Source organism: Mugil cephalus, chromosome 9, assembly GCF_022458985.1.
Source record: "Mugil cephalus isolate CIBA_MC_2020 chromosome 9, CIBA_Mcephalus_1.1, whole genome shotgun sequence".
NCBI lineage: Eukaryota > Metazoa > Chordata > Actinopteri > Mugiliformes > Mugilidae > Mugil > Mugil cephalus.
Window position 1 is genome coordinate 19,749,572 of NC_061778.1, and position 14,591 is coordinate 19,764,162.

A 14,591-nucleotide genomic window follows, 5' to 3' on the forward strand; every position below is an offset into this window, starting at 1 on the left:
TTTGTATTGTAACCCCGTTATGAGAATACCATTACTTAATTTCAACAGATAAGTGTATAAGATGACAGGTTCACTCTGTAGATGACCAAAACACATTCATATTAACAATAGTCTTATGAAGCTTTTAATGGGATATATTTTTTAATGAAATCACATCAGCTGCCATTCTGCAGGATTCTGAGGAAAGCCTCCTGAAAGACCTCAGTTTCATGTCCAACATAACTCTAATTCTTTTGACCCCTTTGAGGATTAAGTGAAAATGACAATTTAATCGTGGGGTTTTAAAGTGGAGACTCAGAAACTGTTCAGGAAAAAGGAGCCAAAGAGTACTTTCTAATATTCGCCACATATCTTTTTTTAATCTTTGCTTTCATCCTGCTTGTGATGGCAGCAGACTTCGGAGGTTGTGCATGCCACATCCTTTGCCTTTTTGTGTGATATCCCGAGGGGATCCAGGAACTACCGGGATTCACTGTAATCCCTGCAGCATGTCTGCCCTAGGAAATGCTCCCCCTTCCGGCTAGTAAAATTACATCAAAGCCGTCCTCTATACGTCTACGTACAAGCAACGCTGCAGGAAGGTCTCTTAAAGCTTAAAGTTTCCTTTTCTCATGACAGAGAAATGTATCTCTTATCTTTCTACTTAACACTTCTGCCGCTTATGTTTCCCATTCACTCGTTCCCTGCTGTTTTACTCCTTATACCCCTTCTCTCTCTTTGTCTTTGTAACCGTGATCTCTCTGTGTCGCCTTGACATTGAAGTGGTTCCATAAAGGAAACTCCAATCTCAACAGGCAGAGAGACGCAGACTGTGGCAGTGCAATCACTCTAAGAAATGTGTAGGTGTGCTAGAGTGTATCGTGTAGCAAGTGGAATAGGTGTGTTTCGAGTCCCAGATTTGATACCACAGCAAAAAGTATGAGGTCCTGAAAAATACAGGTAAAGCTCAGCAGCAACGAGGCAACAGAGGGCTCAGTCCATCTTCCAGATCGCATCTCATGATTGACTTAAACGTATTTCTCTGTTGTCTTTTTGGGACACTGCACTGACTTGGATAAATTAATCCATGTGTATTATACATTATTTCTCAAGATGTATTCATAGATGTCAATATCACGCATACTCCTTTTATTTGAAATATATGTCACTGGTTAGGAGTGTATAATGCAAGTGTATAAGGTCAATATATGTAGCTGCCTGAAGTAACACAATGGTGACTAGGGCTATGATAAAGAAATGCAATATTTATGTATTTTCAGTCAACAGTTGCCATTGTTGGCATTTTTGACAGCAAATCAGTTTGAAAAGTTTCATGGAGCAAGAAGGAGCAGCCACAGTGAGCTGTTACATGAAGAGCTGCAGGCAACAAGCAACTTCTCCGAGAGGTGTCCAACTCCTTTCACTGTGACCACAGGCTCATGCTGACTGCATCATGAAATCAGATCACAGTTGCTGAGAGAATGATGGAAAAGGCCAAATATTATCTGAATTCTTTATTGAAGTAACCTGTTTTGACAGTGGAAGATCTGGGGAAGCTGTGGATTGGTGGTTCGAGAGGACGATCTGGGGCTACAGGTTTAGGGATTCTAAACCCCTCTACGTCCATGGCTGAGGTGAATCTAACTTCCCAGGGAGCCTTATATGTCTGCACACTGCTCCAAGTGAACTAACAATATGAGTGTACTATACATTTATGTCATTGTAATGTTATGCTGTATTTGCTGGTCTGAAAAAAGGTCTGAAATGTTCAAGATTACTGCATTGAAAAAATCTGATGTAATCAGATCAGACCCAAGGTGCAGACTGTGCAAAGATTCCCCTGAGACAGTCCAGCACATGGCAGCAGGGTGTAAGATGCCAGCCAGATCAGCGTACATGGAGAGGCACAACCAAGTGGAGGGGATAGTGTACAGGAACAATTGCACCTAGTAAGGAACCGAAGTATCCAAGTCTCAATGTGCCACAGAACAGAAGGTGGTGGAGAACAACAGGGCCAAGGTTCTGTGGGACTTCAGCTTCCAGACTGACCAACAGGTCCTGGCTGACCAACCGGACATAGTGGTGGTGAAAAAAGAGCAGAAGAAGGTGGTGATGAGAGATGAGGCGATACCAGCTGACACCAACATCAGAAAGGAGGAACGCGAAAAGTTTGAGAAGTACCAAGGGTTGAAAGAGCAGCTGTAAAGGATGTGGAAGGTTAAGGTGCGCGTGATCCCCGTGGTAGTAGAAGCACCCGGGGCAGTGACCCCCAAACTGGGACAGTGGCTCCAACAGATCCCAGGAACAACACCTGAAGCTTCGGTCCAGAAGAGCGCAGTACTAGGAACAGCTAAGATACTGCACAGGACCCTCAAACTCCCAGGCCATGAACAACGGTAAATGCATTTTATTGAAGGCACTTAACTATTTAACAATATGCTCTGCTATTTGTGGTAATCCTAACCAGTCTACATTTGATGCCTTGCATATGCAAAACAAAAAAGTGCTCAGACAACTTTGAGTACCATGTGTATTTTGTGTTGATATTTCACCTTTTCTCGTCTCTCTTGTCTCTCCCCTATGCCTTCCAGCCAAGAGATACATCCAAACACACTTTCCCCCACACACACGCGCATTTCCTCTTTATCCAACGATGGCTGTCCTGTGACACAGTGAATTGAACCCACACTTCTCCCTGTCTTTTTATCCCTGCCACTACTCATCCATCCTTCCCGCCTGAAGCCAGAGAGGAAGGTGCTGAGAGTTCACATGAGATGATCTCCTCTGACAGCGTGAACATGTGTTTTTTTTGACATAATGCAATGAAAGTGAAATGTGCAGTGAGAGCAGAACCTGGTGACTGTTTACACTGGATTACCGCTTGCAACTAGCAGTGTGGATCGGAGAAGAAAGACACGCACAGCGAACTGGAAGAAACAGAGGGTGAGGGTGAAGCTGCGAGGCAGGTGACAAGGTGAGAGGAAAGAACGGGGGGGAGGAACAAGGGGGGGTCAAATTAACAAAGGGAAGGAAAATGCAAGATACAGACATCCAGGCAGAAAGGGAAAGGGGGAAACAATGAATTTAATAAGGGAAAACAAGCTAATACCAGAGAGGGGATGAAAAGTGCTAAAGCAGCAGACAGCCTCAGTCTGAGATTAGAGGGGAAGCAAGGGAGGAGAGGGAGCCTAAAGGAAATGAGAAAGAGAAATACCAAGCCATTTATTTTTCTACTTCCACTATTTAATTCATCCTGTTCCTCCTCTTATCACAGATCAGGACTGTTGGCTGCGAGGACACACACACACACACTCCAACAGCGTACTGTTCAGAGCAGAAAATTCTGCTCTTTTCCTCAAAGAGTGAATTTGCCCGAGAGCGCATGTCGATCGCAGATAATTTGTAATTTTCAGAGAGACTTTCAACTTTCGACCACCTTAACAGAGTCTGGGGAGTTTTTAGCAGAATGCAATTTGATCACACATTTAAAGCCTTGAACTGATTTGCCAGTGATGTCTCTGTGTCTTTTAGTCGAGTTTGATGGTAAGATTAAAAATTTGACGATTGAATGTTTTACAAAATGAAATGCCACAATCTTTAAAAGTGGAAATCAAAAGTTAATGCAGCTAATGATCCTTATTTAAATACATTCAGACGTTGGACTGGTGCAGACATTCTTGCTGAGTGGCACAATTTGAGGCCTCAGGTGACATCTGTTTGCTGGCCAGACGCCCTAGATTATTTGGAGTGAATGAACAGTGGAATGAATAATGCAAGGTGAAAATCCCCTTTGGGTGCAGCGTGAGTGCAACTCTACTCTACATCCAATGTGTCATTCTGTGAGCATCATCATTTACACATGTGATTAGCTTGTCCCTCTCTCCAGCCGTGTTCAGACCTTGAATTAACATCCAACCTGAGCAATCTGAGTATAAGAGGCCAGATTAAAATGTATCTCCACATGCGTCTCCAGCCAATACTCCATGTCCACGTCCACTCAGTTTAACAGCTACCGTCTCTAATGGATCACCGCTGCTGCTGTTTCAGAAGTTTTCTACGCTTCCATTCACACTGTCCGTTCCGTTTCGTCCCTTGTTGACAGAATCTAACACAGTGTACTCACTTAGTACTTTTATTTGTTAATTGTTGTTCAGTGAAGCTGGAGCCTATCCAAGCTGTCAGCCTCGGATAGATCGGCAGTCTAAAACAACCATCCGCACTCACACCTACAGCCAGTTTAGAATCACCCACTAACCTAACAGGCATGTTTTTGGACAGCGGGAGGAAGCTGGAGTACCTAGAGAGAACCCACAGAGACACAGGGAGAACACGCAAACACAGAAAGGCCCCAGCAGGCCAATGGATGGACTGGCTGTGAGGCATAAGTGTTGGCCACCACTTCACTGTGCCGCGTCAAGATGTATTTATTATTTGTTTAAATAACCATTCCAAGGACAGATTTTATTTTTTTTTTTTAAAAAACCCAATCCCTAACATTACTTTTTTCTGTTCAAGCATTCATCTTTAATAGTTGCGGTGTGTGTTTTTTGTGAAAGAATGAGACAAACCCCTTCTGATGCAAGAGAACCCTTAATGTGACCCAGGACACATTGTGTGTTTACACCTTCTCCAAATGTGGAATCCACAATGAGTCTTGAGCGTGTTCACACCTGCGCTTGATTGGATTCTCCAGAACGGATGTTAATGGTAAAAGCTGTTGGATTTTCAAGTAACCTGCTAAGAACACTCGTAGTGTTATGGAGAAGAGCGTGCCTATGCTTGGTTCGCATCCTGTTCCAATATATGTTTGGCTACGTGGGGCCAGCAGGAGAGACACTAATGTCTACTTCATTTTTAAGAAATAAAGGAATTAGTATGTGCTATGCCACTGTGGTGTTTACTTATGTTTCTGCATTCAGATAAATCTTGAGAACAATGACTGTGTGAGAATAAATGAGAACTCCCAACTCAGCCCGTATGCATCTCTCCATCTTAATTTCCACTTCAAAGTTGTTATTCTTTGTTAAGGCGCCGTTTTCTTACTGTCTACATTCAGCATTGTGAGGCTACTTTTGTTATAGTTTTTTTTTTTTTTTTTTTTTTTTTAAATTAAAAAAAAACACTGGATCAATCCCTGTGTTGAAAACTGCTTAAATTGAGAGTTGACGTCATTTGGCACGACATGTTCACTGCAAAGTCATAACAACTGCACTTTGAGAATCATTAATGCAATGCCAACGAATTGTCCGTCCCTTTAATTTTCTACATTAAAGAGACATCAGACAAGTGCAACAGTCTTTCTGTAAAACCTGCATGTTCTCTGCCTGTCAAACTCCTGAATAATACTGCATAATTCCTCATGCATGAGCAGAGCAGAGACGTACGGTGGAGATGCTGCCAGACCACTGTTGCCGCCTCTTACAAAAAAAAAGCATCTCCTCATCTCATAATGATGTCCTCCATGTGTCTCATTAGAAGCCAACTGACAGCAAAATGCAAACATCTATAAAGCGCACACTTACGGTATGTTGCATTGCTCTAATATTCCCTGATAGTTTACAAACCCGAACTGCAGTCTGGGGTTCATACTAATTGCCTTGACTGACAAAAACCCCTGGGGGGAGTTTTAATTTGAGGATGTTAGAGGTAAAACAGCAACAGCATGTTGAGGCGTGTCTTCGCGGGCGAACATGTGGACGCATACTTAGTGGAGGCTCAAAGCCTCACTACTCCGAGCACAAAGAATTGATATGAAAATGCAGATTCCTCTTTTCAACTGTGTGACAATGTGCCACTCAAAACTTGTGCTAAATTGAGATTAGTTCAACCCACTTCACTCTACCAACAGATTTTTCATCTAATTGTCTCTTCTTCTTGTGTGAGCTTAAAATCAGTAGAATCAGTTCCAGTGTTTTATTGACTATCTCTGTATTCAAACTCCATTCAAGGACAAACAAATACAATACAAAATTAAAAATACATATATTTTTTTGTTTCCCATGATTGTCAGCGTTCTCACAAAGCTAGTCTCACGCCTGAGACAGGCCTTGAGATATACTATATAAAGCTTTGTGTCAATGTCCACTGTGGTGTTAGAGACACACTTTATCACACCAAGTAAAACTGATAACCATCCCATCAAATGAAGAGACGGAGCTCAACAGAGGCTCATTCTGTTATTAGTTTTTTATGTGGAAAGTGTGTGTGTGTGTGTGTGTTCACATGTCTGTATTTCTACGTGGACGCCGGGGAGAGGAGCGATTTACGGACAAGATACGAAATGGACTATAATAGTTTGAAAAGTTTTAAATTGTTTTTGACGGGCAGAGCAAAAAAAGATTGAAGAGATATGAAAAAAGAATGAAATGAAGTCACTGTGGAGTGGCGGTGAGTTTGGGGACGGGCGGGGGAAATGGCAGCTATCTGAGACCTCAATACGAAGGAGCCCAGAGGAAGGAGAGCTGTTACATAGTCCAAGGAGAGACACAGCAGAGGAGATGGATGTGTAATTGCACAGCCAGATAGTTGGACTCCAAGATTACTTTGTCAGAGGTCTGGAAGACTGACCCAGGTTGGATCACGTTTGCAATCCAGTTGGTTCACTGTTTGCTTCCTATGTTTTCAGGCTTTTCCACTTAAATTCTGACAAAAACACTGGCATGTGATAGCGCAGGTGCTCTGAAGCACATCCTGAGTTGTTGTTCCACAGGCTGCAAGGACGTTCTATCCTAAACAGGAGAGCTGAGTGTACTGGTGGATGCTATCTGAATGGAGAAGTTATCTGAAGCTGAAGTTTGACGTGGGTCCCAAGACACCATCACGGACACTGATACTTGGAACAACGTAGTAAGTAACTGGTTCTGCTGCAACAGACTAGATTGATGAGGTTTTTTGAAAGCTTTAAGCTCGGTTTTTCAACTCTTGAGGGAAATATCTGGCTTCTTCGCATTTAAACACTGCTACATCCACCGGGAAACTGTTAGTCAGGGAACTGCTTCAGATGAAAACAATCTATACACTACCTCTGCCAGCATGTTTGCATGCGTCTGTTTGTGTGCGTGCACAGAGCTACCAGTAACAGGAGGACATGGGATTGGAAGGGAGCCACACTGCTGAGGCTTGTTGTCCAGAGCCAGAAACCATGGCTAATTTGAACAGACAGATTACAGTTTAAACTGCAAGCAAGTACATCTTTTGTGTGTGTCTGTGAGTGCGTGTGTGGGTGTGTTTGACATCCCCACAGCAGCCTGTCTTTAATACAACAACCACTAGGCCTATTAAATATCCCCCTGATCTGTGGCCATGGCATGAACTTCTCTTTCTCAGTCCTTTCCTTCATCCCTGTTGCCAACCAACGCTCATAACGACAACTGCCATTTGATCAAGGAAGACTGTGTCTGTGCATGTGTGCGCTTGCATGCATGCACACACACTTCTCATTTCGGCTGTCCTTACCACGGTCACTGCACAACTTGCCATAGATTTTGTAGTTGAAGTTTCTGCATGTGCTCACTGTCTATCATGGAATATATCATCATTGTGAGTGGCTTTGTTTGTCACAAGCTTCTTACCACTAATGCACATATGTGTTCAGTTAAAGTTTGTGTAAACCTTTTCACTGCTTCTATTTGGTGACCTTAAAGTCAGCCCTCGGCCTGGTAAAGTACTGTACAGCCATCTTAAGAAATTATTCAGACTAGTCAGAACTAATGTAACAAGTTTCAGGACATCCCCTGAATCATTTATATCCCTGATGCAAAATAGATTGATTTAGCTTTTTTTTTTTTGTCTCTTTTTTTTTTTTGGAAATTTTGACATTGTAACTGGAAATCTTCAACCTCTGATCAGAGACGTGTTCGGTTCTCCAAAATCACAGGCAAGTGCTGCCACTTCTTTCGAGAGAACACAGATTGGAAGACTGAATATGAGCCAAACAACTTAACAGTTTTTGCAGGGTTCAGTGACTGCCACTGAGCTGCTGCCAGGGTCCTCATTTAATGCTGTTTATCACCAGCCTGCTAACACCGCGTCCTGTGGGACGATAAATGGCCGGATGCCAAAGAGCACATGAATCACCCTGTTAATGACAGAACAACACAGATTGCCCACGGTTACATGTGAGGAACGCTGCATGTGTGCGCCTTTCATCACATGTGCGGCTGCCCTCATTGACAAGTGTAAATTACAGCTGCAGCTATTGTGAGCTTCCTTTTTGTGTTGTTCTTGCAGGCACCGGCCTGTGCATTATTCTGGACGTTATCAAGGCTGCCATGATGGTTTTCTGATGTGCTAGAAGCCATATTGGTTGAATCGCAGTGCTCTTAGTAACGTGTTGTTGATCAAACCAGCTAAACTTGACAGTCCAATTCCTCAGGGAGGGAAGGTGAGAGGAGACGTGTGGTGGAAAAGGAAAATAGAGAAGAAATTAGAGAAAGAAAGGGGCAAAGAAATAAAGTGAAGTAGAGAAAGGAGAATCCGAGATATTACAAATTGGAAAAAAAAAAATGAAGCATGTAGACTATACAGCAAGTGGCATTGAGAGGTAAACAAGAACAAAAGTAATCCCATACAAATAGGCACATCTGTGCAAATGAAGAGAACAACGCAGGCATGCAGATATTCTAAAAGCTCAAGTAATCACAAATAAACAACTACATCTGTGTTTGCGGATGTATAAACACAGCACCGTTGGACCTGTCTGAAAGCTTCGCACACACACAGATGTGATAACGGCCCACCTTGCCAGCCAGGTTTGCAGACAGGCTTGACGTCAATGCGAACGGGGACGCTGTGCAAGGCTCTCTTCTGGCCGCAGTCCCAGGCCGTCACCTGGATCTCGTACTGCTGCTGGCGGTCGTAGCTTAACTTCTCTGTGTTCCGGATGTTTCCTGTTGGGGAGAAAAGGTCTAGGTTGAAATTCAATTCATTTAAAGCAACTCATTGTTTTTGCAGAGAAAGTTTGGTTTCCCCCCCCCGAAAACATTCTGTGTTGTGCAGCTTGGCACGATGGTGGCCACAAATTGCAGTGTTTGAGGTTTTAAGTCGGCCAAAGCTAAGATGCAGCTGGCATTATGTCAGTAAACAAAATGTTCTCCTATTGTCTGGTTGGGGTGAAAGTGATGAAGTTAGTTAATTATCACTTGGGCGTCCAAGTTTCTTCAAAGCGCTCATTCTGTGTTGTTAGCTTGTGTATTTTTGTATTCAGGTACTTCAGGGCCAAGATTTGCTGTCTGTGAAAAACACCTGCAATCTATTTAGGCAATTACTGCTAATACGAAGCAGCTTATTAGGGTGGATTGGGCAGTTATGGTCTTTGGAAACAGTCAGTTTTCACTGAGAACATTCTAGACATTTTGCATTAGGAAAAGCACAGGTGTTAATAGAATAAACTGTGGCTGAATTCTTTTTAGCCATGTCAGTTCCGGGGTCAAGAATGTATGCACACACATCCTAGCCTGGTGTACACACATTCAATTCTTATCAGAAAATGAGCCCAGAAAAAAAAAAAAAAAAAAAAGAAATCTTACTGCAATGGAATAATCCTACCACAAATCAGAATTCAACTCCACTGCACTCAGATGCCGGAGCATTAGCAGAACGGTTCCAGACAAACCTATGCCACTACATGTGAGCAGGGAGGTTCCTTGGCTCCCAGACTGTGCAGCTTGCCTTAGTTAGTGGGCCTGATAAAAGTTCACAAACCTTTCATCAATTATGAATTTTTAAAAGCATATTAAGGTATTAAGGGTGTATGAGAATTACTTATGCTCAGCTGTTCACACGCTCTTGGTCTCCTTTCCCAAGTTGGGAAGTCAGGTTTTTATTTATTTATTTATTTTATTTTTTTACTGTGTTCATGTGTTTTTAAGTCAAAAAATGGCCACAATATATATGCTACAAACAAGAGTTTATTTTCCTCCCCCGAGCATTTAAAAGAAAAGCAACGAAGAGAGGAAACACGTCAGGAGAGCCATGACACATTCATTTAAAAAAAAAAAAATATGCATGCTAATCCAGGCACTCATGAGAAATTTATTTGACAGTGACAAATCGGAGGTGGCTGGGGTTATGTTCACCATGTTTTTGAATGTAAGACTGTGATGGAAGCAGTCATCTAAAATCACCACAGCCACACTTAACACTTTGAGTAATTTATATAGTTTGTTTAATTTCCCCACTGTAGGATGAATAAAAGATGATCTTATCTTATTTGCTTTTAACCACCCACTGTTTAATGGAGTGCAAATGCGAGCATTACACATTTATGTAGGCAACATAGATAGCTGGCTTTGTACGTGGTATCAGTCTTTCTGTCTTTGAGTTACTTGATGGGGGAGCAAAAGGCTGTTCCTAATTATACCAACATGTATACATTATCTGTCATGGTTTTACGTTCTCTTATTTTGGTGATTTACAGGCACGCTTATGAAGCTTTTCAGCTATGCCTGTATAGTTAAAGAGAAATTCTGTCTTTATACTGTACATTAAAGCTACCTCTTCAACTGTATTAAGTGAGAGTCCAAAACCTTTAATGTGGAACAAAGCAATACGTTCAAAAAAATGTTGATTCCCCACAAAAGTTTATGAGTGGTGGACATGTGAATACAGAAATACAGTAAGAAGAGCTTTTATGTGAAACATTTTGCTGAAATGTGTGAAACCCAAATCGGTGTGATGTAAATCAGAAACGGTCTGCAGTTACTCAATAATCACTGGTTTGAAAACTGACTCTTCAGACTCACACTTCCATATTAATTTTTATTCTTTTACTTCTGTCTTAACAGGTCTGTTCTTCAGTCTTACGACAAGACTTCAGAGTTTAGCAGAAACTATAAAAGGCATTAGGTTAAGAATATACTTGCCTGTAACCTTGTGGGACTGACTTTCTATTTCTGAGCTTTGATTTCACACATTTCAGGAAACACAGCTGATTATGTGCTTTGCTTTATTTGCTTACACAGCGAGTGTGTCTGCTTAAGAGAGTAATGGGTATTTAATTTTAAACAATCACTATATGTCACTGTCAAATTAACCGTGATGCCTTAATATAATCTCTGTTACAAATGAGATCATGCTGAAGATGACAGGTAGCGTCTATCTCTCCGAGTGGATTGATTAGTGCTAATGTTTCTTAGAATTAAGAGCATGTTTCATTAAACCCTGAAGAAAAAAACAACGTTGGTCCTTGTCCCTCTGCTCACGTCCTCTTGGAACCTGATTCAAGGTATTAAACACCTGTCCAGCACCACTATAAGCCTCTTCAATTTTATCATCACCCACAAGAAATGCAATCGCCGTTGTTCTGGAAATGTTTGCCAGTTTCTTAGTATTAGCAGGTCGAGAAATAGAGTAATAGATCATCTGCATATTTTACCAATTTCCTGCAATTCACTGTCATAAATAAATAGGAATCAGGGAAATCTCAGTGTGGGACAGGGGAGTACACATTTTAAAAAGCATTGGGTTACAAACTCAAGGAGCGGATTTTGAAAGATATGCTTAGATATTGCTTGTCATTACATTAGTTGTATGAAAGGAAATGTAAAAAAGTTCAGCCTGGAAGATCATGTTTCTGCAGGACAAACAAAGTTTCACGCTACCTCTAAGCCCCACCCACACACACCTGCCTTCATGCAATTGTCATCTGACACTTACCAACACCTTTAACTAAAAACCTGCAACTTGTTCAATTCGAAGTCTTCTCTGATGCTCTGCTTTCATTTTAGTGCTGCGACCCACCTCCACCCTCTCAACACCTCATCTGCAAACACCTGGCCCCAGCAGTCACGTTATCCTCTCATGAAAGCCGACACAGTGCAAAGATCGCTCATCACCATCCCCATTGTCTGTGCTCCAGGGGGATTTTCCTTCATCTTGGGAACATTTTATTCAGAGAACCACTTCCCATGGCAATCTTCACCCTGCCTAGATCTAAGCACCAAAGAATGATCGGCACAATAAATTTAATCTTACTTCAAATGTTTCTGAATTATTGAAAGACTTTATGGAAGGTTCACTAAATTACTGGAGTACACCTTTAATAATGCCTGCATTAAATCCACTGAAGGTGCACAGGGGGTAACAGTGGTGTCATAATTATTACTCCGTACGTTTACATGCACGTGGAAAAAGTTGGTCGTGGAAGAAGAAGGTAAACAAAGTCGGTAGAAGAACCACCTTAGGGATAGCACACATCTTATCTGAACCATAAGCAGTAGAAAACTAAAAAAAAATTAAATAAAAAATAATGTAGTAGATTAAAAAAGCTGTACTGTTATCCACCTTGTTGCTGTTTCAAATGGTGGTCTGCCGCATAAATGGCTCTTGTTTATTAGATGTTGTATTAGGTCAACCAGAAAGGATGCCATACTAACCTGCTGACAAGACACATATCGCCACCTAGTGTGCAGGAGGAGGACATGTTCCTGTCAGTTGCATGCCAACTTGAACAAGGACCGCATTCAGAAAGTCTAATTCCAAGCACAGCTCAGTTAAGCTGTGCATGTAAATGCACTGACAGATGCCACAATAATGTAGTTTCAAATTTAGTTTGGGGACTTTTTTGTGTGGCATTTGCATCTTCTCCTGGCTTCGGTTTTATGGATCCCATGGAATTTCTTCTTAAGTTACTTGGTGATTCTAAATTTGCTAGACGTGTGAATAGTTGTTTGTCTTTCTGTGTTAGCCTTGTGATAGACTGGCAACCTGTCCAAAGTGAATGACAGCTTGGATATAGCTCCAGCCCCCTGCAACCCCAGATAAGCAGTTACAGACAATGAATGAATGTATTTACTGAGCCACAAATCAAACAGCCATTAAAAGTGAAGTGCTATTAAAGCTCAAGGGTTATTCCAACATTTTTTATTATTATTATTGTTATTTATGGTTGTTGGAGATTGCTAGCACAGTATGTGAACAGTTGGATAAAGCCTTTTGTGTCTTCAAGGCAAAATCTGATCTGGTGAGGAGTTAAGAAGAAAGGAGTTCTGCAGCCCATTCTTTACCTCTTTTTGTGGTAGTGCCTCAAGGCTACATGTGTCAATACAAACGTATAATACTGAAGCTTTGTGTAGGGGGAAAAAAGATAGCAGCTATAGTCTTGCTGAATCAATTGTAATTTTCTTTAAATCGTCCATTTTGAGTCAAACAATATTATAGGCCTGCACCAGGTCTTTACGAAAGAACACTTTACAACAACAACAAAAAAAGAAGCCATTCATTGCTACAGGACACTCAGCAACTATGCCCCAACTGGGTCACTCAGAGTCTCCACACTCATTAGGAACCACTACGCACTTTCCGAACCAGCAACTTTTCTAATGCTTAGCAGAGTACATGAAGGGAGCTCTTGTAGTTCTAATGTGCCTGTTCATATTTGATGAGTCTTCAACAAGAGACGGATGACAATGCTGTGCACGCAACCATGCCGGAGCAGGGAGTGGGCACTCTCACAGAAAACAGTTGCAGAGTATAAAGAGCAATGAAACGAGGCTCCGCTGGCCTTTATTGGAAGTGAGCTGAAATGTAGCTGGAATAAGTTACTACAACTACAGCGTGGATGCTTCTTGAGGATTTTGTATTGTGCGGAGGGAGCTGAACGTTGATAGCATGGTGTGTATGAATAGGAGTGTGTGAGTAGGAGGATTAAGTGTAATTCATGCGAGGACAGCATTGTTCGCCTTCCCGTCCTGCTCATCAGCCATTCTGTCTTCCTCTCAGCTTGTTTAGGATTCATTCCCTCCCCCGTCCAACCCTACCATTCCCTCTCGGTGCACATCATCTTCTCACTGTTTTGTAGCCTCATCCCCTTTCACTGTTTGCTGCCTCATCTGTTGTGCTTTTTTCCTCCACAAACACACACACACACACACACACACACACACACACACACACACACACACACACACACACACACACACACACACACACACACAAGTACGTACGCACACCGACAAACTCACACCTTTCTGCATGACGGAGGCTCTCATCCCTGCTTCCTCAATTACTACATCAACTTATCCGTGTCAGCAGGCTGTGCGTGCTGTGCCTGCTGGTATGTGTAGCCAGCTAGTAACTGACTGCTTTTCCCTCCATCTCACTCTCTCTGTTTGCTTCTCTATCAAATAAACACACAAGCAAACTGTATCCGCACCTGCCTGCATTTCCCCCCACCATCCCTGTTAATTACTATCCAATTTTTACCACACACCATTTCTTACCTACCGCTGCTTAGCCCTCCTTGCCTTTCTGTAAAAGATGATTTTTGACTGTTGTTGTTATTCTCCACTGATTGAGTATGAAAAGAAACCTGCAAAGTGTTTTTTTTCCTCTCAGCATTGTCCAGCTATCTGTTGGGAATTGTTGATATTTATTTGAACAGCAGGTAATAATGATGATGTTAGGGTCTGTTTTTAGCCACAGATTTTTGGGGTATTTATGTTGCAGACTTAAAAACAAACAAACAAACAAACAAAAAAATCAAGCCATGTTAGCAGCATGAGTCTAGAAGTTGCTGTTTTTATTATTATATTATTGTTTGTTCGTTGGCTCACACTGAAGTATCCCACCTTCTACTGAGGGGCATGACAGTTTGCACAAATATTCATTAACTC

General features: G+C 41.9%; 1 protein-coding gene across 1 annotated transcript in view; it reads right to left on the minus strand.

Moving 5' to 3' along the window:
• LOC125013583 (calsyntenin-2-like) overlaps positions 1-14,591 on the minus strand; it is a 255,932-nt gene that overhangs the window by 74,106 nt on the left and 167,235 nt on the right. The window contains exon 5 of the mRNA XM_047594375.1: positions 8,718-8,867. Coding sequence (XP_047450331.1) covers positions 8,718-8,867 — 150 coding nt within the window. The remainder of the gene's footprint in view (positions 1-8,717; positions 8,868-14,591) is intronic.